This window comes from Macrosteles quadrilineatus, unplaced genomic scaffold (assembly GCF_028750875.1).
Source record: "Macrosteles quadrilineatus isolate MER2022 unplaced genomic scaffold, UCM_ALF_1.0 Scaffold_1__1_contigs__length_201487025, whole genome shotgun sequence".
Lineage (NCBI taxonomy): Eukaryota > Metazoa > Arthropoda > Insecta > Hemiptera > Cicadellidae > Macrosteles > Macrosteles quadrilineatus.
In genome coordinates, this window is record NW_026542594.1 from 144,524,645 (window position 1) to 144,552,230 (window position 27,586).

Below are 27,586 nucleotides of genomic sequence, written 5' to 3' on the forward strand. Positions count from 1 at the left end.
TTTACAAATTTACAAACATAACATTTAAAAATAACTAACCATTATAAACTGTTATCAAAATAAGTGAGATCAACAATCTACAATAAGACCTTAACGTCTTTAGTTCTCAAATTGTTATTCTAAACATTTTTTGCATCAAAATATTCCAAGATTAAGGCAATGATCACTGTATACTTGATATAAACAAATAAATAAATCATATTTACTAATATAAAATCACAAAAATAACTTTTATTGACAATCTGTTTTACATGTAGTAACATGACATGATACGGTACCAGCCAAGCTTTGCTTGACGTAAACTATCATTACACACCTTAACTTTTAATTTTGTAAACATTCTACCCAAAGTGTTTATTTGCAATGTTCCTTCTAGAAACGCAGTCTCTATTATACTGAATTGTTTAGCTTTGTTTTCAGTTAATTAATTAAAAACATTTACTTGATTAAACGCTAATGAAGAAACTATCACATATAATACAAACATACAGTAGCTTTTGAAATAGTCCGCTTCTTTCAGATTCATACTGTCATAGAAAACTTAGTATAGATTTGATTTTGTGTTTTTGATAGGAAGAGCAGGCTGACAGTGGGTTGTCTTCTCAGTATGAAACATTTTTAACTTAAACACACAAAATTGAAATATATCATGGTCACTGACCACTTTGTCAATCACAAAGAAAGGAATAAGTTTTTGGTGGATTCACCCATGGTAAGGTAAGGATAAGTAAAAAGTAAAGTAGAAAAATCATGGATTTTCAGGTGCAAAGAACCTACCTGCAAAGGAGTTAGTTGTTAGGTAGCTAGATAAATTACTTACGAGGTGCTATACCCGTGCTTCGCAACCGAAAGATGACATGAAAGAGAATAATGGTGTTCTTTAGATCTGCTGTATTTTATACAAGAGTCATCTATTATTCATTATGGAAACAAAACTTAATTTACTACTTAGTGTGGTAAAATGTTTTCTTTAAATTTAGATAAGGTTTTTAAATTTCCTAGGCAACCTTTACAGTTTTTAAGTGGTGCTGATGTGTATTTAAAAATAAGGCAAATCTATTGATTTAATTTGAAAATATAAAAACTATCTACATAGCCTACCTTAGTGAATAATAAAATCAATTACTCCTACTTGATAATGATTTTTTGTAAAAACAATGTTTTACCCTAATTCTTCAATTTTAGTGAAGCCCATTTACCCGTAGCCATTCCGTAGCTCACTATGTAAATTACTAAGAAAACTATGAGCAAAATTCTAGGTATTTACTCAGGGGAGGTGTAGATGAGCTTACAATGACAGCTGTAGGCTTCTCATTAGCTGAGGGAAAACCATTACCGTAACAATACGATTTTCAACCATCAGCCTCGGTGGTCTAGTGGTTAGCGTGCCGGGCTGATATGCTTAGAGTCCCGGGTTCGAATCCCGCTGGTGGCACTAACTTTTTGACAAAGATTTTTTCATTATCATCAGCAAGTTTGGTTGGTTTGGTTCGGTTATGACAGTTTAATTTTATTATTAAGTCATTATAAAATTTTAATTGAGCAATTTCTAGTTTTATTTAATGAACAGAATTATTTTTTTTATTAATAAACTTTTTTATATTATTTCATTATCAGCAAGTTTGGTTAGTTCGGTTAGGTTATGATAGTAATTTTATAATAAACAAATTATGAAATTGAATTTGAGGCATTTATAATTTTATTTTATCAACAGAACTATTTTTGCGATTAGTAAACCTTCATTGCCAAAATGCTCTCTACTACAGCGCTGTTCACGGAGGAATTTTGAACTAATGCCTCAATCGGAGCTCCCCTAAGTCAGACCCAAAATTCTACAAAACCTTTCTTTAAATGTTTAAATAAACATAACCTTCTTAATTACACAACTACTAACTAAGACACAAATTCCGACAATGTAAAGAAAGCACTATCTAAGGCCTTTTCTAGTAAATATCAACCAGATGTTTCATTTTAAAAAACAAAATGTTAACTTTGAAAGCATGTACTGAACTGCGCAGCCCTTTGGAGATCTGCTTGTTTGGTTGCCCGTGGGGCAAAGCTCTTACTTAGGGAATTCGTTCATTCATAGCAATAATTTTTGGCAAATCTACACATTCTAAGCTTTATTTTGATGTGCCAAATCAAATCAAATTTGACTATCACTTTAATAATATAGCACACTAGGTTTTACCATTGACTTTTGGAAATTGAAGTAGATATACACCAACTATATAGACTAGGCATATCCTACCATAGATAAAACATACTCCCTTAGTAGATTTCCCTTATGGAACAGCTGAAGCCAATTTTACTGTTAGTTCTGTCCGGTGTACTGTGGAGTTGTGTTTTGTTTACAATTCGTTTCTTGCTATTTCAGTAATCTAAAACCTCGTTTAACCAAATAAAACTATCTAATCGTAAACAATGACTTGTCCACTAGCTATATAACCAAACAGCGAGGTGCAAATCATGAGAAACTAACCCTAAAATATTAGAAACAAATTGTAAACAAAACACAACATCCAGTGGCGGTTCCAAGGGGAGGGCTACAGGGGCTAAAGCCCCCCCCCCTTGGACCCTGGAAAAATAAATTTAGACGTACATTTCGTCCTTAAAACACGCAATGTCATAAAACAGACACCAATGTAGATATTATTAAACTGAATAAGCGATGGCAGGAGTAGTATTAAGTTCCACATAGATCAACTTTGTGGACAATAGCACAGCAAATAAAACAATATTACACAATGGAAAGTTAGTTATATGCATCATCCAATTTTTACAGCAGTCAGCTGTAAACTAACAATAAGTATGGCGATGGCGAGCGCCGAGCGTGCGAGCAAGGACGGGGAAACAGCTGATTTCCTGATGTTCCATAGTTGTCAAATTGTCTGCTAGCCACTAACTTTACACAGGCCACAGGCATCAATCAGCAATCAGCGGTAGCACCAGTAGCCTTTTACCTTTTACTATATAAACACTAATGTTAAAGTTTTGTATAGTCAATGCTATTACCGGTACTGAATTCGATACTGTACATATTGTGACAGATCTATGAAATGGACTGTAGAAAAACATAAGTTTAAAAAACGTAACTACTTGCTTGCATGACATATAAACAGCATATAATAGGTGAAATGGAAGGTTTTAGGATAATTATTGAGCACAGTTATAGCCGTTAGAAATAGCCCTATAAAAGTGACCAAACGGCTTATTTTTAGGAGATATGGCTTTGTAGTCTACAGTAGGCCTATGTTTTGAAATTCATGAATGCAAGTTCGTCATAATTTGATTTTTAAAATGTCTATTTACTTGCTCATGACAAAGACAAATAACAGGTGAATTGGCAGGTTTTTGGACAGTTGGACACATAATGGCTTAATAATTGGATTAAATAATTGGAAAAATAATTTAATTTTGATTGGATTAAATAATTTTGGATTTGGATTAATAGTTGGATTAATAATGGCTTTAGAAAGTCAGTAAACAGCTTTTAGGACGATATTGCCGTAGCCTACAATATGTTTTGAGATTTTATGAATGCAATCGTCATAGTTAGTTTTAAAAATGTCTACTTATTCATGACAAATAAAAATGGGGAAATGGGAGGTTTTGCACACAGTTCTAGACGTTAAAACTGGCTGTAGAAAGTCACCCAACGTTTTTAGGAGGATATGGCCGTAGTCTACAGTGTTTTGAAATTCGTGAATGCAATCGCAATGGTTTAATTTAAAAAATGTCTATTTGCTCATGGCAAACAACAGGTAAAATGCCGAGTTTATGGACAATTAGGCAAGGTTTTAGGTGTTAAAAATGGCTTTAGAAAGTCACCAAACGGCTTTGAAAATTCCAAATTTTCCCGGACCCCCCTGCTTTATTGAGGGGTGCTGGGGTAGCCCCCCCCTTGACAAGGTCCTAGAACCGCCACTGACGACATCTACAGTACACCAGACAGAACTAACAATAAAATTGGCTTCAGCTGTTCCATAAGGATGGGAAATCTACTAAGGAGTATGTTTTATCTATGATCCTACTTTTAAATCAAAACAGAACATAAGTTTTATAAGCCCCTCACAGAATGCGCAACAGACTAAAAAATATTTTCTCCAGTAGTTTATGTAACTGAAATAATCTGACATATAAGATGCTAGAGTTTACAATAACATGTTATATCAGATTGACTTGATTGAAAAGTTGGTAAATTCGACAGAAAACAGTAATTCTGCAGAATAAGAAACGTCAGCACATCTGTAGGTGGCTCAAATCAACAATGTCTATTTTGATTCTAATACTGACGACAACTTTAACACGGGAATATAATGTCTAGTTCTATCGAGAGTCAAAAGTCTTAATCACACATCTCGTTACTTACAAATACTAGAAACTAAAAAAATAAAATAAATATTTTAATTTGTTTAAAATACCCTGTATAATGATTAACAGTTATAACAACACAAGAGGACTCTGAAGTCTAAGTGGGGGTTGTTGGAGTGGGTGAGGGGAGGGAAGGCAGCCTCCAATAGCTGCCAATCACTGTTAGTGTAGCTATGTCAGAAGAACTCTGAAGTCAAAACGGGGGTTGTTGGAGTGGGTGAGGGGAGGTAAGGCAGCTTCCACTAGCTGCCAGTCACTGTCAGGGTCATTGGACAGCTGTTGTGCCACAGTCAGGCTGCAGTACGGGATCTTGCGCAGGAGGTTGTTCATGTCCTTGTAGTCCCGCGGCCGGGCGCCTACCAGCTTACGTGAACACACGTCCAGTGTAGCAGCATGTCCCACCAGCAATATGTTGCCACCACCTACAACACAGATCATGTTGAAACCTCTGTTTGGTATCATTAGCATTTAAAACAAATAAAACAATTGTTGGAACCTTAACCAAAGAAAACCTGTACATCTGTGAAAGAAAGATTTGATTGTTCAACTTGTATGTGCCATGAACTAAATACGTTAGAAAACTCCATGCTTCTAGACAGATATTCTAGTTTAGACAGTACAGTATTTCCTATTGGGGTGAAGTTACATGGAATAGATAGTCTTTATGACAGAACCTGACTCCGAAACAAAATTACTCATATTTTAATTAGGTATTTTTTTGGGTAGGGGTATGCTAGAATCTTGGATAGGATGGGGCTAAACCGGTTTCTGACTTATAGTCAAGACAAATGTTACTGTCAGAAAATCGAAAATCACAAAACAAACTAATGGGGCAAATTAAAAATAAAAAATGATTTGAATAGAGTGCAATATTGCTTATCTGGCAGTGTATCAGGATTAACCAAAATTGCCAAACTAGTGGATATATGGGTAAATAAACATACCTAACACGTGCAAATGTATATTGACATTCAAAAGAAACCAGTTATAGTATAGTATAACTTAGATGATTAGTACAATAAGCTAATTACTAAAGACACAATAAAAAGTAGTAAACAAAGAATAATGTGGATCAGTGCAATAAACAGCGAAGGATAGTACAAAATTTAAAATTTTAATACTGGACATACAATTAAATCTCTGCCTAGGCCTAGTTGTTACAGGTACAGATCAAGTTAGTACAGATAGAATTCCGACTGGCTGCCAAATGCGTTGAGGACACTCCTGCTGACCTTCCGATCGCAAAGGGTTAACAGAAGTATAAACTAACAAAGCCAAGCATCATTGTCGAATGCAACTAAAATAATGCACAATAAGGACCACGAGTCCATCCCTCTTCAATTCTTAAACTGAAATAAAAAATTTAATTTGAAATAGTATTTTATGAAACATTTATCACATTGAATAGCGACTGTTGAGTATAAGTGTGAGTACCAGCAGCTAATGTGTTGTTCAGCACTGTCTGTGTAAGCAGTGCGCTGCGCTCATAGAACTGCTCTATTGTCTCTGAACAGTCGGTGAGTCTGTCCGCAGGGATGATGGGCTGGTAGCTGCGGTTGATGTTGTACCCCTCAGCAACCAGTTCCTCTGCTGACAGCCACTTTGGGAACCGGTTCTTGTGCCAGATCAACCACTCAAACAGTCCTGGTTCCACACACATCTGTAACTTCTTCACCAGTCCCATTCCTAATAAACAAGAATTCCGAATACCACTAATTACTAATTAATTGAAGTTGTTTAATCAAATATAACAATTGAATTGAAAACAAACTATTCCCATTAAACTGTCTGGGTAGCCGAGTAGATGTAGTACTTGACTTCAGAGCTTAGGGCTGCTAGTTCGATCCCTAGTGGGGTCTATTTCGGACCCTGATGTCATTGGGCTAATGCAAAAGGTCAACATTAGGCAAAAATTATGAACAGTTGAAACTATTTTATTTTCTAATGCTTATTTAAATTAATTATCTAAAATATGGTATATAAATTTAAATTAAAAGATTATTGTTTTCTTTCAAAGAATATCTGGCGTAAATTATACTTTTCCTAAATAAGTTGCAAACCGGTTCCGGTAGCAAAATTGATGTCCTAATAAAATTGAAGAGCAAATTAATTGCTTGAATGGAAACTGCAATGTTTATATTGATACTGTGTTATTTTGGGGTCTTGCAAGTTTTCCTGTAAGTAGGCCTTGTAACAGTATTGAGCCTACCTATGAGCACGTTGTGACAGGTCTGTATGCAGCGAAGAGATGGTGACACAAACACATGGTTGATGGTGACACCAGAGAGACGCATGCCCTCACCAGTGAGTCTGGCCTGCAACTCTCCCACACAGGTGAGTGGACAGTCAGCTGTGAAGCTGTCAGGACCACCTTCTCTCTGTGGCACCTTGACAGGCATATTCAGATCCTTCTGTACATACTCTCCTGCAAAAATACATATTGCTGTTTCAAATACTAACTTTAAAGGTTTGACACAGTTTAATGATAAATACTAACTTTTCTGAACTTGGACACTAAACTGAATTTTAGAATGATGACGAATGATAGAATGACTGACTTTCCATAAGGGGTCTGCATAGCAGACTTTTTTACTTTGGGTCTGATCGGCTCAGGTCAGGTAAAATACCCCCGCCGCAGCAAACCTGCAGACTAAGCGAATTTCCATTAACCTGATTGGATTTACACTAAAATGCCTCCATAAAAATAGCACATTTATTTTCTATATAAATAGAATTAGTTTAACAAGTACTTAGGTTTGCTGCAACAGGGTGGGTAAAAAAGATTTTTCTTATAAAATGATAATTTTTTTTTTTTTTTTTTTTTTTTTAGGGTGAGGAGGGAAAATGCTTTTACGCACACAGGTAGCCAGCCTGTAGTGTGAGACTCCTGAGTTTATCACAGACTACTCACTAAAAAACCCCCTCTACTCTGTTGGACACAGACCTGGAATTGTTTGTCACATTACTTCAAGTCAGGCCAACATGTGACCTAAGCCCACAGGGCTCGCACCGTTTCTGGCATTATTTATTTTTTGACCTACACCGCATCCCGGTCGAGGTCAAGCTTCTTGGCGCGGAGAACACCCTGGATGTAAAGTGACACACAGGTCCAATTGTCCTCACCCTCCATCATCATCGGTATGACCGTGTCCACCGACAGCAGTCCTACGAACTGTTGAGCCTCTAGGCGGGGCCTTTCCCAATGCTGGCAGTGGAAGAAAGTGTGTTCCACGTCATCGGGAATGCCTGGGCAGTATATGCAATCGGGTGACACGGCTTTGCCCATCCTGAACAAGTACGACCGGAAAAAGCCGTGACCCGTCAGAAATTGGGTGAGGTAGAAGTTCACCTCTCCGCACCGCCGATTAACCCAAGGTTGGACCTGTTGTATCAGTCGCCTGGTCCAGAGCCCCCTTGTCTCCTGTTCCCAGCTCTCCTGCCACAGCTGGAAGGTCCGGGTGCGTTCCTCAATACTTGCCTGGTCCTCCCCACGGCGCTGATAAATTGCCTTCCTCTCCGCCGCCAAAAGTTTGACGGGGATGACTCCAGCAACCACCAGGACGGCGGGTTCGGACACTGTTCGATAGGCAGATGCTACCCTTAGTGCTGCCTGACGCTGCACTCGGGCGAGCCGCATCCTATATACCTCCTTATTGAGAGCGTCTGCCCAGACCTCCGCACCGTACAGGAGCACTGACTGGACCGCAGACATCAACAGCCTTCTGCGGCTGGACCGTGGACCTCCGACATTGGCCATTAACCGACTAAGGGAAGAAACCATTTTAGCGGCCTTGTCCGCCGTACGGGTGATCTGGTCTCGCCAGCTGAGCTTGCTGTCCACCATGACCCCAAGGTACTTTGCGGCACGAGTGGTTTGGACTTCAACGTTCCCCACCATCAAAGGCACGATGGTGTCAATCCTCTTTTTAGTCAGAATGACAATCTCAGTTTTGCTCAGAGCGAGCGAGAGACCATGTTCTGCCATCCATGCGTTAATGGTTCGCATGACTCGATTTAGTTTCAGCTGGGCAAGCTCAATGCTACGTGCAGCTATTAAAGCCGCAACGTCATCTGCATACCCAACTAGGACGGTTTCCTCAGGCATCTCGGATCTCAAGAGGCTGTCGTAGGCGACGTTCCAGAGGTCCGGGCCCAGTATGGATCCTTGAGCAGCACCAGAAGTTACATCCATCGTCCTGGAGCCTTCTGTAGTGTCGTAAATGATGAGGCGGTACCGGAGGTAGTCCTCTATCATGCGCATGAGGTATGCCGGGACGTGGAAAGTGTTCTCCAGTGCGTCGAGCATATCGCACCACCTCGCGGAATTAAATGCGTTTCGCACATCAAGTGTTACAAGCAGCACAACCCGACGAGAATAGTTGTTAAACTCCTCAGCTCTCATTACGGCTCGCTTTACCTCCTCAATAGCGTCAACCGTTGACCGTCCCTTCCTGAAACCGTACTGACGAGGGGATAGATTCCCTGCAGCAACCACGGCTGAATTCAGTCGGGAACGGATCAACTTTTCCAAGACTTTCCCAGCAGTGTCCAACATACAGAGAGGTCTGTAAGAGGAGGGTAGGTCTGGGTTTCCTTTTCCCTTCCCCACGAGCACAAGCCTAGCTGTTTTCCAGCAGAAGGGAAACTTCCCCTCGGCCAGACAGGCATTGTACGTGCTCAAAAGGATTTGTGGGTTTATTGAAAAGACTTTCTTCAGGGCCTCACCAGGTACCCCATCCGGTCCAGGAGCCTTGTTGTTCTTCAGGGACAGAACGGCAGCCTCCAACTCCTCGAGACTGAAAAGCGGTACGTCGTCCACCCTTCCGAACTCCCGCAATGGACGCAGTGTGTGAGTCGGGAAAAGGGACTTTACGATCCTCTCCATAGAGGCCCCGTCCATAACGGAAGGTGGAGAGCGGGTGCCAAGCTTCTTGGTTACTATCTTGTAACCAAGGCCCCACGGATCGGAATCGACATCGTCCCTTAATTTCTCCCAGCAACTGCGTTTGCTCCGGTTAATGGCCCGGCGAAGAGACTTCCTTGCCACCTTGTAAGCGTCAGACTTAAGACGTCTATCTTCAGGTTCTCTAGCCCTGGTAGCAAGACGTCTGGCTCTCAATGCTGCCCGTCGTAGTTCTGCGATCTCGGTTGTCCACCAGTACACAGGTCGCTTATCGCACCGGGATATCCTGCGAGGCATTGACTCTTCGCAGGCCGAGACTATCAGCCTCATCAATCATGTAACTGATGTCTCTGCGTGAGCCACGCCGGATGCAGCAGGTACCACTGGCTCTCCCCGTAGTATGACTTCGGTGAATTTGGCCACGTCCAGCTTTTTGGTGTTCCACCGAACGGGCACCTGCCGAGACACGGTAGCTTGTCTCTGATGACTATCCATGACATCAAAAATGATGTACTGGTGGTCACTGGCCGTATAATCCTCTAGGACTCTCCAGGCTCGTATCCTCGGCAAGAGGGACTCAGATGCAAGCGTGATGTCTGGGATCGTTCCCCTCATTCCGGGACGCTGGAAAGTTGGCGTGTTGCCCTCGTTTATGACAACAAGTCCAGCCCTGGCAGCAAAGTCCAGGATGTACTTCCCCCGGGAATTAGTGAGAGTCATTCCCCACTCGACAGCCCTAGCATTGAAATCCCCCGCCACGACAACGTGCCCGGCGGTATCGCGCACGCTCTCTTCCAGGCGGTCTATCTTTCCACGAAAGTCACGGATAGCCTCGTTGGGGGTGAGGTATACACTAAAGTAAGTGACATCCCCGCACCGGACCCAAACGAATCCTCGGCCCTTCGCGTGACTCCTTACCTGCACTTTAGCTGTATTACGAACCCAGAACGCAGCAGTACCAAGTGTATCGGGAAACCAAAGAGATGGGTCCCTGTCCCGGTACTGGTACTGTTCGCTGACCAAGAGCGCGTCAACACCGTGTTCGAGGGCAAGCTGACTGAGAAGCGCGTCAGCCGTCCTGGATCGATCTACATTGCACTGGAGGATCCTTATCTTCGTGGTTGGGCTTTCGCTTGTTGTAGTGCGCCTTTAAATGCACTGCACTGCCCAGACCCAGCTATATGTTTAGCGTTTTTATCATTGAGGCCTTTCTCCTTACAGAGGAAACAGGTCTCAACTTTACAGTCCCTACGAGTGTGACCCACCTCCCCGCATCGAAGGCAGTTCTTGCCTCGGTCGGGCCCTTCGCAGTTTCGGGAGGAATGGCCGAAATCAAGGCATTTAAAACACCTCGTTACTTCCACCCTCCGTCTCAACCTGCAATTAACCCATCCAACCCTCAAATGCTGGAGTGCCAAAACCTTACTGGCGTTTGCGTCTGCCATTTCGGCGACCGCCATCCGCTGTTGACTCCGGTTTGGTTTCGTGAGCCACACCCTCAGACTAGCCGTTTGTCCGGCAAGCTCGGGGACAGCTTTTTTTAGGGCATCAATGACGTCATCCTCCGTTGACACACAATCCATATCCCGAACCTCGACGGACGTCTTGGGTTCGAGAGCACGAACGGTGCCCTGACCTTCCACAGCTGCCTTTAGTTCGGCAGCAAAGGCGGCTTTATCTTTAGACTTACCCAGTTCGAGGAGGACGTCCCCGTCCCGGGTTTGTCTAATCGACCGTACAACCGTGTCGGTTTGCTCTGGCTTAGCCTTGGCCTTGATAACACCCAAGACTTCGGCGAATGATCTTCCCTCCAAAGGCTTGACCAAAATTGCCTCAGTCCTGGGCTTTTTGGGCCGCGACTTTTTAGCGAGTGCCGAGCCAGGCACAGCTTGGGCCACGCCGGTCGATTGCGCCCTCACTGCCACATATGTCTTGGAGCCGACTTCCGCGTGCCTCAATTTCCTCTTCTCCTTTTTCGTAAGGCGCTTTTCCCACACAGTCCCAGATGGTGTTTCTACGACTGACCCCTTTCGGGAGCTACCCTCAATGGGTGTCGCAGGTTGCTGTGGCTGTTGAGGTTTCGCTGGAGCGGCAACTACGTCAGAGAAGGACCTAGAAGTCTGGGTCGCCTTGACCTTAACTTTAGGCTTTGCTGTCTGAACAACCTCTTCTCTTTTTGGAGGGCTTTCTGATGTAGGCCTCCTGCGTTTCTTGGAAGGTCGCGCATTGTCGTCAGGTAGGGACACCACCTTCTCGGCGATCCTTTCCATGGCCGCCTTGCTCACCAGCCGGCAGGCGAAGACAAAACCAAGGTCGTCCTCGAGCTTAGCCATGCCATTTTTAACCACTTGGTTAACTCCTCTCTGCGTCTTAAAGGTTTCAAGCATTGCCTTTATGGTCTGCTCCATGTTTCGAAGCCGGTTTTCAATGTCATTTTCTGCGTCGAGATATTGCTGACGCAGAAGTACCATTCCCGACACTTCCAAATCTAACGCTGTTGTTAGGGATTCCTCCGGCATCCCTTCACCAGACTTAGAGGGTGGTCCACCGTTTCCTTCTCCACTTGTCAAGGGAGATCCCAAAGTCAAGTCTTTTGTACACCTGAAAGATGCAGGTGGAGGGGACGTCTTCACGCCTTTCAATGTTGGCGATCTCTGGACCTTGGAGCTTCGCCCAAAAGGGTCTCGCTCTACTTCCGACTTCTTTTCTTGCTCATTCGAGCTACTTATTAAAGATGTGTTCAGGGTATTTGTTATAAAAGCCATCTTGTGTTTACCAGCGCATCGTGCGGCAAGGGGCGGCCCGGAATAGTCAGGAACGGGTATACCCTCGGGGACAGCGCCCCTACCCCAGTTCCCCGAGGCCCAACCTCCGTTTTCCCAGCACCGGATACCTGACGTGCCGGGGGTCACCCGTCACAATGTAGAGCCCGACCTCTACATCCATGCCGCACTCCCTGACCAAGGACCGAAGTGGCTGGTTTCTCACGACTCACTGAGAATACCCATCGGCAGTGCAGAGCACACATCAACCCCTGCAAACACAACAGGGGCACTCCCAAGGACTCCCAGTGAGAGCGTCGGTCACCCTTTTAGTCGCCTCTTACGACAAGCCCGGGAAGGCTGCGGTTCTATTCTAACCCCGAAACCGCAGGGGGGATAAAATGATAATAGTTTAGTAAGAAATAAAAGTATTTTCCAAAATCGATCAAAATATGTTCATAAACAAGCAAACTACAACAGTTTACTTGTTCTCCATAAGAATAACATGGGAATTTTAAAATTTAAATTTTTTTGAATATTCTCCGTAACAATTAGGCGCATAATAACGCTTCAATATACTAAATTATTTGTTTTTTTAAGCTCTACAAAATGGTTTAAAAAGAAATTGTGAAATTTTGTGTTTTTAGGGTCAAAAATGGGAAAAACCTATTTTTACCCCATAAAACCCCCCATAAACCCCCGTTCCCATTGTCCGATCATGCTGTTTCGCGAACTCATTCAAGTTTATCGCGCCTTACACCTTTAAACCAAATTTTATCAAAATCAGACAAAAATTACTCAAGTTATCGTGTGGATGGACACATATATACAAATTTGAACGAATGGTGTTTTTGGCCTCTGGGGACATCAAAATGAAAAAGTAAATCGGTCCCGGGCTTAGGTCTTACTATTAGACCTACGGTAATAGCTACTTCCCTATAGGGAAATTTGCTAAAATGGTGACAAAAAAAAATGTTGGCCCTTTCCGAAATTGGGTTGCATTAAAAAGGTAAGTTAAACACTTTTTTACTGTTATACTACAATCAGTTAAAAAAATATTGTGAATCATCTCCCGCAAACATGAGGAATCAAGAACTTCTCCTATTGTTGTGGTGAAATAATGAATGTCTATGATACACAGAATGAATGCCTACAATTTCGGCAGAATCTAGTTCTTAAGTCTGATACATCTTAGTCTCCTACAATAACAATAAAATCGTAAAAACTCTTGTTAAAAAAATCAAGAAAATTTGATTATTTAATCTCAAACGTTAGAATAAAATCCCGGTTGTTTTGCTAAATTTCTCGGCTAAACAATCACACTGCTTGAACAAATCTGTTAAACAAATGAAACCAACCATATCCCAGAACAAATCACAACCCAACATACATAATTAATTATGGTTTTAACTATTTAAATCCTTGGAAGACTACTTGTTGAAACATAAGTAATATTGACTAAATATTCTTACCTTCTTCAGTAAAACAATATGGGATCCATTTTCCAAAAGCAAAATCCACCCGTTCTCCATGCCTCATTATGTATAATTGCCGAGGTCCATCTGGTATTGAAGCTGGTAAGTCATCCTGAATTTAATCAAAAACAGACAGTAAATATTATACAGGTTATTGAGTAAAAATATTTGTTAAACTATGAATTAATTTTGTAATTTACAGAGCAGATCTCCCCTTAGTCCAGTCAATGAATGATCCAAAAGTAGGTGTAGAGTGCGTGAGCAGGTAACTAAGCGATTCCTTCAGAAACTTGTTCAGGGGGCTTAGGGTGTTAACATACCAAAAGTCCTGACTCCTAGGTGGTGAGCCAGGGGGTGGAGGGGGGAAAAAGGGGGGGAAAAGGTACGCATTTTGGGTTTTTTGATTATATCTCGAAAACTATCAACTTTTTGTATACTATAGTAAATTATAAAATTGAAGAAGATTACATTTTCTACAAGAAAAGTATATAATGTGTTTATTTTGGTTCAACAGATTACGAGTTATAACTTATTTAATTGATATCTTATTAAAATACTCCTTCCATAAGAAATACATGTAAATTAGTATGCGAAATGGGGCGAATCCTATCCGCCCAAAGGAAATATAACTGATATTCTGGAAATATTGACAAAATTTCCAGTAATTTGACACTTTAATCATGAAATTTTGACAAAAATTAAAGCGAGGGTGAGCGTTTAAAAATTGGATGATTTAAGGTTTTTTTTATATTTCCAATAAAAAAAACACCAAAACTCGAAATTTTATTACCTCGCCCTCGCCTTAATTTTGGATCAATTTTAATGATTAAAGTGTCAAATTACTGGAAATTTTGTCAAGATTTCCAGAATATCATTTATATTTCCTTTGGGCGGATAGGATTCGCCCCATTTCGCATACTAATTTACATGTATTTCTTATGGAAGAAGATTTTAATAAGATATCAATTAAATAAGTTATAACTCGTAATCTGTTGAACCAAAATAAACACATTATATACTTTTCTTGTAGAAAATTTAATCTTCTTCAATTTTATAATTTACTATAGTATACAAAAAGTTGATAGTTTTCGAGATATAATAAAAAAACCCAAAATGCGTACCTTTCTCCCCCCCCTTTTTCCCCTCTCCACCCCCTGGCTCACCACCTAGGAGTCAGGACTTTTGGTATGTTAACACCCTAAGCCCCCTGAACAAGTTTCTGAAGGAATCGCTTAGTTACCTGCTCACGCACTCTACACCTCATTCCTTGACTGGACTACCTGTACGGTGTGATAGTTTCATGTAACCTACAGTTTGTTGAGTATTGTGAAGATAATGAGTAAAAACTGGTTACTAGCAAACCTGATAAAAAGATTAAATCAAATCATCTTTATTTTTGCACAGAAAAAAACTGTATAGTAGCGTCACAAGAATATATAATAAAACTAAATTATAAATGCTGTTAGAACTAAAACGTAACTGAACAGTATCTTAATTCGATCGGCAACTTAAAAAATCTTTCACAGTCATAACTATTAACTATTTAATTATGTGGAAGATAGTTACACAAAATTACAGAAAAAGATTAACAAGAGGCAAGGATGATAAAAGCCCACTTAAGGGTTGCAGGGAAAAGTGACGGCCAGTTTAAGGTGTAATTTTGAGAGTGAAGAGTGCCTATATACCCACCTTTAGTATCTGTGAGAAGCTGCTCTCAGTGCTGCCGTAAGAGAGAGACATGGCAGCCAGTTGACGGGATAGGTTAACCTGATTCTCCTCCTCATCACTGGCTTCCACCCAACCATCCTTCCATAGACCACATGTCCTGCAACATAAACCTATAATATCTAGACATGGCAGCCAGTTGACGGGATAGGTTAACCTGATTCTCCTCCTCATCACTGGCTTCCACCCAACCATCCTTCCATAGACCACATGTCCTGCAACATAAACCTATAATATCTAGACATGGCAGCCAGTTGACGGGATAGGTTAACCTGATTCTCTTCCTCATCACTGGCTTCCACCCAACCATCCTTCCATAGACCACATGTCCTGCAACATAAACCTATAATATCTAGACATGGCAGCCAGTTGACGGGATAGGTTAACCTGATTCTCTTCCTCATCACTGGCTTCCACCCAACCATCCTTCCATAGACCACATGTCCTGCAACATAAACCTATAATATCTAGACATGGCAGCCAGTTGACGGGATAGGTTAACCTGATTCTCTTCCTCATCACTGGCTTCCACCCAACCATCCTTCCATAGACCACATGTCCTGCAACATAAACCTATAATATCTAGACATGGCAGCCAGTTGACGGGATAGGTTAACCTGATTCTCCTCCTCATCACTGGCTTCCACCCAACCATCCTTCCATAGACCACATGTCCTGCAACATAAACCTATAATATCTAGACATGGCAGCCAGTTGACGGGATAGGTTAACCTGATTCTCCTCCTCATCACTGGCTTCCACCCAACCATCCTTCCATAGACCACATGTCCTGCAACATAAACCTATAATATCTAGACATGGCAGCCAGTTGACGGGATAGGTTAACCTGATTCTCTTCCTCATCACTGGCTTCCACCCAACCATCCTTCCATAGACCACATGTCCTGCAACATAAACCTATAATATCTAGACATGGCAGCCAGTTGACGGGATAGGTTAACCTGATTCTCCTCCTCATCACTGGCTTCCACCCAACCATCCTTCCATAGACCACATGTCCTGCAACATAAACCTATAATATCTAGACATGGCAGCCAGTTGACGGGATAGGTTAACCTGATTCTCTTCCTCATCACTGGCTTCCACCCAACCATCCTTCCATAGACCACATGTCCTGCAACATAAACCTATAATATCTAGACATGGCAGCCAGTTGACGGGATAGGTTAACCTGATTCTCCTCCTCATCACTGGCTTCCACCCAACCATCCTTCCATAGACCACATGTCCTGCAACATAAACCTATAATATCTAGACATGGCAGCCAGTTGACGGGATAGGTTAACCTGATTCTCCTCCTCATCACTGGCTTCCACCCAACCATCCTTCCATAGACCACATGTTCTGCAACATAAACCTTTATCTAGACATGGCAGCCAGTTGACAATTGCATGTATCGAAAGTATGTATCGATTGTTTAATCGATTGTAGTTAATTGTTGTGTTTTTGTAAATAGTTCAACATATCGATAGTATAATGTACACCAACACAATTGTAATAGACAAGATGATTGAATCACTTACTAAACAGCTGCTTGTTTTAATTAGCAAATTAAATTGAAAACTAATTAATTAAATTGTTTTGAACAACCAAATTGTTTTGAGAGGTTATATTTAAATGAAAACTATTTCAGTTTTGTAACATAGTTTGTTCTATGTTCTATGTTTGTTCTATGTTGCATCATGGTGCAATATGATGAAAAATATAGTTCATCACACGAGCAAAAAGTGTCCTTTCAACCCTCGCTCATATTCCGACCTCGGCTTCAGAGCTCATTGATAAAATTTTTATATTTCTTTCTGATATTTTGTTACTATTTAACCTTTTGACTAACTAACATGGTATTGCCGAGACCACAAAATATGTTTGCGAGTGTTGCCGGGATCGCGAATGACGATCACATTATTACCGAGATTGCAACACTAACTTACAGGAGTGGCCGCTAACGTGAGTGACAACCACGATATCGCCGAGTTGCCGAGATCGTGAATGATGATCATGATATTACCGAGACTGAAACATTTCCTGCGGACGTCCGGTCCGGGTTATGATAAATCCGGACAATCGAGAGTCGAGCAAATACAGTACTGTATATAGCCGTATTTTCAATTTTGTTCCAGGTCCACAGTATTGATAGCCAGGCAAATGCAATTCCACCGGTAATAATTTTTACCGCATTGTTATCCGAGTTTTTTACTATCCCAGGTAGTCTCGGTCCCGTTTAGCTTGGATAATCGGATTTCTACTGTACTGTGCCACTAAAAAAAAATCACGATTGCCGATCCGGACTAGCGGGAGTCCGCACAAGGCCAATCCGGATGAGCGAGAGTCTACTGTAAGCTTGTAAAATAAAAATATTTATAAGTTTATGAAGAATTTATCCACATACTTGTGTAATGTCCATGCATCCGACTCTGCAGTATGTTCTGTGTAGTTGATTGGTAAGTATCCAGTACATCCTGGAAAAAATAAAAAAATATCAATATGCTCTCATAAAAATGTTTAACTATGGTTGTATTTTTGGAACATTAACTCATGAACAATATTCACACAATACAACCTTTGAATTGTAGAACATGAAATAACAGGTATTATTGAAGTACAGTATATCTCAACCATTTTAAATATTTCAGCCTGAAGTTCAAAAATCCAAATACTGTACATACTTACTATGTTTTTAGCGAATTTCCCATATAGGGAATAAGCTATTAGGTTAGGTACTGTACCGTAGTTCTCATGGTAAGACCTAGAGCCGGGACCAATTTTTTTTTTTCGATTTAAGGTCCCCAGAGGCTAAAAACACCCTCCGTTTAAATTCATATATTTATATGTCCGTTAGCACGATAACTCAAGCAATCCCTCGCTCTCGATTAGTTCTTCATTTATTCACTACACAAGCTAGTGTTTCGTTACGGTTTGATTTAATGATTTGAATCAGCTGTATGTATTGTTAAAAGTTGTTTTAGCAAAATTTCCCATATAGGGAATAAGCTATTACCATAGTACTTATGGTAAGACCTGGACTCGGGACCGATTTAGTTTTTGTTTTGAGGTACCCAGAGGCCAAAAACGCCCTCCGTTCAAATTCATATATATATATAAAAAATATATAAAATATATAAAAATATATTTATCCGATTTTGATGAAATTTTGTAGAAACGTGTAAACCTACATTTATTCGAACGAGTTTGCAAACCAGCATGATCGGATTTTGGGAACGTAAATTTGGGTTTTATGGGGTAAAAATTGGTTTTTCCCATTTTGAACTCTAAAAACATAAGATTTTCACAATTTCTTTCCAGTCTATTTTGTAGAGCTTAAAAAAAGAAGTAATTTGGTATATTGAAGTTGTATGCCTAACGGTTACGGAGATTAAATTAAACTAGGTGAAACCCGTCGAAATCGACGGTTACTTTCAAGGCTTACGTTAATTCATCTAACTGCGATAAATTGGGCGAAATATACATATTTTGAGCATTTATCATTGTTTAAAAAGTAATAAGGGTAAAAACAATAATGTTTAATAGCGTTATAGTTGCCAAATTTGGTTGATCATTCAATGATTAAAATATTTAATATTTCCCATACTGTACATCATCGGAGTTATTATTAGTATGTTATATGGCATCTCTTCCTTTGGAAGAACCTTTAAATGGTATTAAAATCGTATTGGTGGATCTTTTGTAGTTAAACACTTCCCAGTGAATCAGTGTAGTATGATTTTATTTGAAAAGAAAATATTTTTGGGAAGACATATTCTAACTTCAAAGGGAGGTATATCCGTTACAATGTAAGTTTGATTTTTACTTAGTCACGTTGCGTCAGTTCATATCGTACTTCTGTGCCAATGAATGAACCCTCCAGCATAGTTTTGAGAAATTGATTGTGGGGTTACTGTTAAAGCTACAATTGCTTGACATGGGGGATGTCAGTTAGTTGTCTCAGTCTTATCAATAACACAAAGTTGTCAATATAATCTCTCTACGGAATGTTAGGTGTAGTGAAATACTTGAAGTTAAGTTGGCTTTTATTCTTGAACTGTTAGGGGCCTCCTAGTTCATATGGTCTTGGCGGCTTCATTAGCAACAAATAATGCAAATGACATAGCAATGGGACATTTCCAAAGAGCAAAAATACTGTAAACTGGCTGTTACGTATATATTGACGTTTACATATTGTTATTCAACGTATCTTATTAAGGATTATGTGATCTAGTTTAAAAGGAATATGACCTGTCTGTCATGACAGCAAATGCTTAGATAGTATTTTCTCTTTGTACCATATTTTACAGCCAAAATGTCGTGTTATTTTCAACAATGTTACCAACCCAGTGCGCCAAAGTCCGTAATATAGGTGCAGATAATTTTTCAAGATGGGTACCATTATAGGCAAGGTTTCTATGTTTAGATTTTATTAGACACGATAAGAGCAGATTTCTACATAAATATTTGATATGTGTAGAATAGTATGATAAAATGTAGGCAAAAGGGGTGAAAAAGGCAGACACCAATAGATATACAATATATATAAGATAGTTCAATAAGAAATAATTTAAGAATTGCTGTGATAAAAGGATTTTCCATTGATTTCGTAATGGAACGTTATATTGCAAAATATGACATGATAAAGAAGAAAATCAATTTTAAAATCAGAAAATAACATGGCAAATACTTATTTGGTAGAATTCAGTAACTCCTAATAAATATGTGTTGTTTGAAATGCAATTTAAAATGAACAGCTGTTTCATTAAAAAGTATTATTCACATGGCCAAAATGTAAACAACTCTGTGGAGGGATCTTTAAAGGGTTCTGGGGCAGAGTCCTAAGGGATTTTGCTCAGTTTTTCTTTTGATAACTGATCTACAGACCAAGACCTTTCTTTGGACACCTCTACCAAGTTTCTACGCCCAGCCGTTCTCTCAAGTTAGTGGGGACAAAGTTTCCAATTAAATATTTTGATTCCCCCATGTTAATCTTATGGGAGAAACTCCAACTTTGATGGCCTGTGGGGCAAAGCCCGAGGATTTTTTATTACAGGAATTGGTGAAAGGGGGCGTCTACACAAAAAATACTTTATTTTGACACATCGTTTGTAAAAATCCGTCTATTATTAACGGAGGAGTAGTGTTTCGTAGAAATAGCCTTCACGTATTATATATAAGGATTAAATAACTTTAAATTTAAATTTCCCACGTTATTCTTATGGAGAATACATAAACTGTTGTAGTTTGCTTGTTTATGGATCAATTTTAATCAAATTTGGCAATTTTGTTAATTTCATACTAAGCTATCAACATTTCAGTAAAAAAACACACCTCAATACCTTCCCTGTAGCAGCAAACCTAGGTACTCATTAAAATTAATGTTATTAAATAGGAAATACATCTGGCAATTTTAAGGGAATATTTTAGTAGCAATCCAGCCAGGTAATTGGAAATTTGCTTAGTCTGCAGGTTTGCTGCAGCAGGAGTATTATTTAGTTAAGACACTTTTTTACATTTTTTTATATATTTTTACAGCAATTAGCCTATTCTTAGTGAAATACCTTCTATTAAGGGTCAACATTAAGTATTTATCACCTCAAAACTATGTTTGTTAAAGTTAAAAGATTAATTAATTGTTTAATCAAATCAAATGAAATCAAAATATTCTTTATTTGCAGTTTCCTTAAGAAATTACAATGGTGTCATACCGCTATCCACCCTGTTCATTGTCTTTAGCTGTTCCATAAGGATGATAAATCTACTAAGGCAGTATGTTTTATCTATGGTCATTCAGAGTAGTTTGTTACATTAAAAGTATTGAGAATCGTTATAGCCAGGATCCACGGAATATACTACTAATTAATTTAAAGATGGTTAGTGGCAGGTCATTGATGCTATTCCAAAAACAAACATGCAAGTAAATACTAACCAGTCAACCAAGACACGCCCTGGACCCAGCCATCTGGAGATTTGTCAATATCTTCTTTGTTTAGATAAATAAAATCTCCTATCATTAGCTCGAGTTCATCAGGCTCTCTAGGAACATGAGAATACAAAACCTTATGAACCTGTAAACAGACTCATTCAGTAATTGTTATTAGATTAAGTTATTATAATAATATATCAAACTGAAACAATATTTTAGGACATCCTTTTAAATATGTATGTTTTCATTTAACATAAAAATATGTTTGCATTAAAAATATAGAAAAGAAAAAAATTATAGAAAATTTAACTAAATTATTTAAGTATTATGAAAATAAACACCAACCAAACAATCAATAAAATCAATCAAATGCAAAAGAAATTCGACAAAACCTTAATTATTTAACAATACTGTATTTACATTTAGAATTAGGTTTCCCAAACACAATTGAAAATGATTTTGAAAGAGGAATCATTGCTATGTTCTCTTTTACAAAATAAAGATGCAACACGAGTACTTATGTCAATTTATGTAATACTGTAATTATCACATGGTGGCTACAGAACTCCAGGGGAAAAAATATACAATTTTTTTCTGCCACCAAAAACTGGTTGCCAAGTGTATCTTTTTATTAGGGATCTGTGGGTGTCCAATATTTTGTTGGAGGCCAACAGTTGGTTCAAGGGATCAGTAAGGGCCAAAAATGATAATCGTGCAAGGCTCTGATCGAGTCGAACCAAGCGCATATTTCCATAATCGTGGAAAGCATTTGTGAAGATGCTCGATCAAAAATTTATAATTTAATTTCAATCAAGGTGATTCACAGTGTTGCAATAGTAAAATTTTTAGTGACCATGAAAGATGTTCTAGATTTGTGTGTGATTGCGGAAGACATTCTTGATTTTACCGTCAGAAGATGTTCATCATTTCAAGGCCACAAAAGATGCTCACAATTAGGCCATGGCCACAGGTGGGATTTTTAAAATTATTTTACCGTGACCGTGACATTGTTCACTATTTTGCCATGACCACAGATGTTCTCGATTTTATTTTAACCATAGAAGACGTTCAGGATTTACATGCATGACCGCAGACGATGTTTGCGATGTTTTAACAATGGCCATGAACGGGGACCTAAATGGAGTTTCATGAGTATTTACGCAAGCAAATACACTATGCCGCTGGGCGTCAAACTATTCTAAAATTGTCTTAAATCTACATTATAGGCTCTAAAATCAGGTTATCAAAATACACCCAGTGAAATTTCGAAATTCACACATAATTCCCGGTTTTCCCAGACTATGGCCACCCGATATTGAGTTATATTAGGTGTTTAATGACCATAAAGATATTTTGAGGCTGTTTCAACATGAGGAATCTCAGTTTCAAGTAAGTGTATGCTGCCACTGTTGCTTTTATCATAGTGATTAGTGGGGCATCTAGTGTAGGCCCCTGATTGGCCAGAAATCTTCCGGTCAAAGGGAATAACATTTTAACTTGAAAAATTTGCTATAAGTAAATCCTTGTTGCGCTCACAACATGATATATTCTTATAAACTTAAATTGTGTGTAAGTAATTTTAATTTGTATTTCATAGTGACAAGTTTATGATAATTTTTGAAATTTCAGAATTAAATTACAATTATCCTTAACTAAAATTTTAGTCTCTAAGTTTGTACAGTAAAACCTCACTAACTGGACAATTTGTGGTCCAAGAGGTTGTTGAGTTTGGGGGTTGTTGAGTTTGGGGGTTGTTGAGTTTGGGGGTTGTAGAGTTATCCTTGAATGGAAGAGTAGTTTGTGGGATATCAATATCAGAAATAATTGGGTAAGATCAATAGATTAAATTTTAATTAGTAACCTGCTTGTTGGTGATCCTGATGTCACGAGAATAGAGCCGTAATTCCCAACGACTTGGGGTATCTGGACTGAGATGATTTTCAACAAGAGCTTTAAGTTGAGCAAATTGAGAAGTTGGGAACTGGTAGGCTAAGGTGAGATGCAGGGACTTGACATGAGCCTCTAGTGTAGTACTGCCAGCTACAATAAGACAATGACAATATGTGACTAACCCTACAAGAGTCATGTGCATGCAAATCAGAATAAGAGTAGGCAAAGTGGCACTAGAGGAAGTGGTAGGCTAGAACCCGGATTAAGTAAGTTAGAGAAAACATTCAATGGTACACTATAGTGGTGTCTAGCACTAGTGCTGGTGTCTGGGGCAAAGTCCAACACCGCCTCCCTTCGCCCTAAGGGATAGGAATTTTTGCACATTGCTTGTCACAAGTATTCTGGCACAACATACCAAAGCTGAAAGGGCATGGCTGTTCCATAAGTGTGTTTTCTCTGTATGCTACTTCTCTGTGGCTGGAATGAGATACAGAATGTATACAGCCAGTTATACTAAGATAGTGACAAAATGTGTCTATGCAAGCTTCATAATAAGTATGTTTGCAACTACAACAAACCGTGGTACTAATACACAGCTAGTGTGAACTACGTAGCTTGATTGTGTTCTTCCAACAAATTTGGATACTAAAAATATCAAATTGTGATTCAATTTTTTAAGTTAAAACAGACAATTTTTGACATTCTACTTTTAAAATAAAATCAACAACTTCCAGTAACACTCGGGTAACAAGTAGTCCCGCCGTGTTTAGTTTCAACAATACAATGGATGGTTGTAATCTTACTTGCACTAGAGACTTCTTTGACAAATTGTTTGGCAATGTTTTTCAAAATATCTGCTTGATTATTGTCAACAAAGAACCCCATAAAATTTTCTGACATGTAGAGTTCCAACTTTAAGCTGTCTGGAAGGTTGGCCTGTTGTGACTCTACAATCTGCAACATCGTTCTGGCAACATACTGGGAACATTCATCCGGAGCCTGTAACCAATTACAAATTTTAAAATATTAAAAAGAAGTAGCCTATTTAAGTTGTAAAATATTAGAATGAAGTATCGGTACTTACTTTTTCAAACAACATTATTAGTTAAAAACCTGAGATTTTAATTTAATAGAAACACATACATCCGAAGCTAAAAAACATTTAAATTGATTGGCTAAGAACTAACACCAACATCTACACAATCCAACGTGAAGTATAAAGAGCCAATGATTTTGCTACTTTCTACCTATCTTCACTGTCTATCTATAGTGTCTGATAGATAAAAAATTTTTTGATAAAATATTGGGTTTTTGTACTCTTGAGATCCAAAATAGTAATTTTATCACTGAGCCTAAAGTTAACTTACTTTAAATAAAGAAACCAATGTGATATGAGGTATAAAGTTATGAGCGCCATTCCACCCGCAAGAAGTTCTAGATTTTTCCCAAAAAATCTGAAGCCGCTCGAAGAGGGGTCCAGTGGGACAGGCATACAGGATGTACTCTCTTGGACAAATTTCATCCAATGTGGGGTCATTGACGTGTGCTAGCAACCAGTCTGAAGCAAGCTGAACTCCCCGGTGGCCTGTAGCCGCCAACGCTTTTTCACTGTGAATAGAAATTATATCAGAACAACGTTAGTACTGTACTTGTTTATCACCTTGCACATTGTTAAAGCATTGAACAGTCAATTGAAATAAGCAGCCAATAGACAATGTTACTGCTTTTACCTCCCTCACCTGCTGTTTTGTATAAGAGTCTGCGTGACAGAAAAACAAGTGCATCCTCTCTTATTGTATTTGTCTGAGCTATTTCTAAACTGTATGAAATAAAGGCATAGGACTAGACGTTCTAAAACAAGTAGAACTGGAGCATACTATGCCAAGAAATCACCGCATTCAACTATCCTTAGGCCGGTTTTATGCAAGCGACAGTCGCGTGTTGCGGCGCGACTCAAGTTCTTATGCATTTAAGCATTTATGCACCGCGTCAGCGACAAAATGTCGCGTTAGTGAATCGGCGATCTCTAAATACCCCCGACAGGTTTTAGAATCGCAGCTTCCAAAAAAGTGTCGCGCGCGGTTCAAGTTCTATTGGATGAAATGGGTACGTTTATGCACTGCGACAGTAGTATTTTTTATACTCCACGTGGTATATTCTCCATATATTTACATTTCACATATTGATTCATTTTAATAATTAATAAATAAAAAAAAGTTCTTTGCCCTTTATTTTAAATATAAATTACATCATTTTTTTATGTAATGACATTTTCGAGAGGAAAACCCAATTAAAGCTGTAAATTTTATGTTTTGTATAATTAAACGGGTTTTTGTCTTCAACGTGTACAAGTACAACACTACAGGGTCTTATTTTAACAAATTAGTACCGGTAATCACTTCTACATCACAACCACAACACACAACACCCGACTGAACAGCACTCCATAGAAGTTCAGCTTTTTGTCAAAACCCCATGATCAGTCATGTCAAAGAATTTTCTGAGGGACCAAAAGGCCCCTGCAAAACATAACTTACACTCACAAACCAATCAAATTGGGCTATTGTAATGAGTACACTAGCCTCATACTAGCATACTAGTAGTACAAGTTTATTTTAGTTTCAGGATGGAGAATCGAAAAGAAAAGCATGAATGTTTAAGAACTAAAATATTTGTAGTGTTGGGTGATGAGCATTACTTTTGTAAACAAGGTTAGAAGATCTTATTCTTTAAAAAATTGCTCTATAACACTCTTTGTGGAGAAACCAGTTCATGCTCATGTATATCCAAGTACTCTGTACATTTGATTTACAAGCAGGTCTATATCAGCAATCAAGATAACTTTTACTGTAACTTAGGACCTGTGTGGTGCATGTTAAGTATGGTGTGCCCTAGGGTTCCATATTAGGTCCCTTTATTGTTTATTGTTTGTATGAACGACATATATTTCAGACTTGACACAAAGGTGCTGTTGTACGCTGACGGTACTCCACCAAGTAGGTATACAGCACGCTGCGGCGGTTAGGCCACATGTTGGTTTGGTTATCATAAATATGTTCATAAGTTAGGACTTTCCTTGTTTTATTGTCAACCGAACGATACCAGATGAGTCATCACTCAGGAAACTGACCCAGATACAGGCATGGGGACAGGTGATGCGCGTGCTCTGATCAACAACCTGAACTTAGCCTAATTGGAGGAGATTTGGCGGGCGAAAGTATGACTCATCTGGTATCATTCGATTCATAACGAGGAAAGTCCTACAAACATATTATGATAACCCAACCTAACAAAACTTAAACGCCGCAGCGTGCTGTATGAGGGTGGTCTCCGTGTATAATACGAATGTACCTTGCTTTGTTTGCCTAGCATGGTTTGCTGCTTTTTACTGTTTTACAGATACTGTTTGCTTTAAACTAATTTTTTTGTGTGTGCTAGCTTTTTGCTTTAAATTATTATTAAGTTAAACCTTAGGGGTACACTTCCATATCTGTTGGCACAAACAACCAAATGAGTAATATTAATTATTTGATTTTTTCATTCGATATATCGTTTGGTTAGTTAAGTTAGGTTAACCTACCTAACTAACCAAACGATATATCGATCAATCGATATATCGATCGATATTTTCATTCGGTTGTTTGTGCCAACAGATATGGAAGTGTACCCAACCTTTGTTAGACTTAGCCTAAATGTAAGTTAACTTATGCTAGTTTGATTTGTACATGTTAAATTTTAATGTTTGTTTTTTTAGCCTATTAATTGTACTTGTACACTAAATTATTGTATTGTATTTGATGGACAAATAAATAATTTGATTTGATTAGTTATTTGTGGTAACTTATTACAATCGATTGCAGCCTATTGGTAGCCTAATACAAATTTAGCAAAAATTGCAATAATTTATAGGATAAGTTACCTATATAACTTAGATATAAAGAAAGAGCACCATCCCTACTACCTCCCCCCAATCAAGATTTTAAGTTACTCTTCTGCACCGTGCTTTGAATACTACATGTGCAATAAAAATTTAGAAAAGTAAGCCCATTCTACATAGGCCTAGCCTACTTACGCTCTATGCTTTGGAAAGCCCATTTGAAGGAGCGTCTGTAAAGGAGTTAAGTGTTGTTTGGACATCCTTGTAGGAGTTGGATTTTTCCTCGGAGGAAGCTCTGCCATTGTAAAAGTTCTGATGAGAATGTCTAATAGTCGAATTAATTAAGTAAGAGATGTTAGGCCTACTCATTCAATCTCAATGGGGTTAACAAGATAGAAACATAGTAGCAAGGTAGCAAAAAGTTAAAATATGCAACAAGTAGTACGACAAGAAATAAGCGTGTAAATAGTTAGTAAACCACTGGGCACTTTCGTTGACAACAACTATAACTATAGCAACAATAACCCTTTATCAATACTGTGACTGTGACAGAAGATGAAAGAAAGACAACAACGTTTCAGGTTTGACACTTTTGACTTGCCAGCAGATCAACTAACTAACTATAAAAATAAACTAGTAAGTAACTAA

General features: G+C 39.0%; 1 protein-coding gene across 1 annotated transcript; it reads right to left on the reverse strand.

Moving 5' to 3' along the window:
- Nucleotides 1–27,586, reverse strand: LOC129001243 (ecdysteroid-phosphate phosphatase). Its single transcript, XM_054428478.1, has 16 exons — nt 27,134–27,586; nt 24,429–24,669; nt 23,865–24,060; nt 23,033–23,211; nt 21,175–21,313; nt 17,650–17,719; nt 16,352–16,489; nt 16,122–16,259; nt 15,892–16,029; nt 15,662–15,799; nt 15,432–15,569; nt 15,204–15,339; nt 13,512–13,626; nt 6,584–6,799; nt 5,809–6,060; nt 1–4,796 (listed from the first exon to the last, which is right to left on the reverse strand). The coding sequence occupies exons 1-16, from the start codon at nt 27,238–27,240 to the stop codon at nt 4,546–4,548; spliced, it is 2,592 nt and encodes an 863-aa protein (XP_054284453.1). The 5' UTR covers nt 27,241–27,586; the 3' UTR covers nt 1–4,545.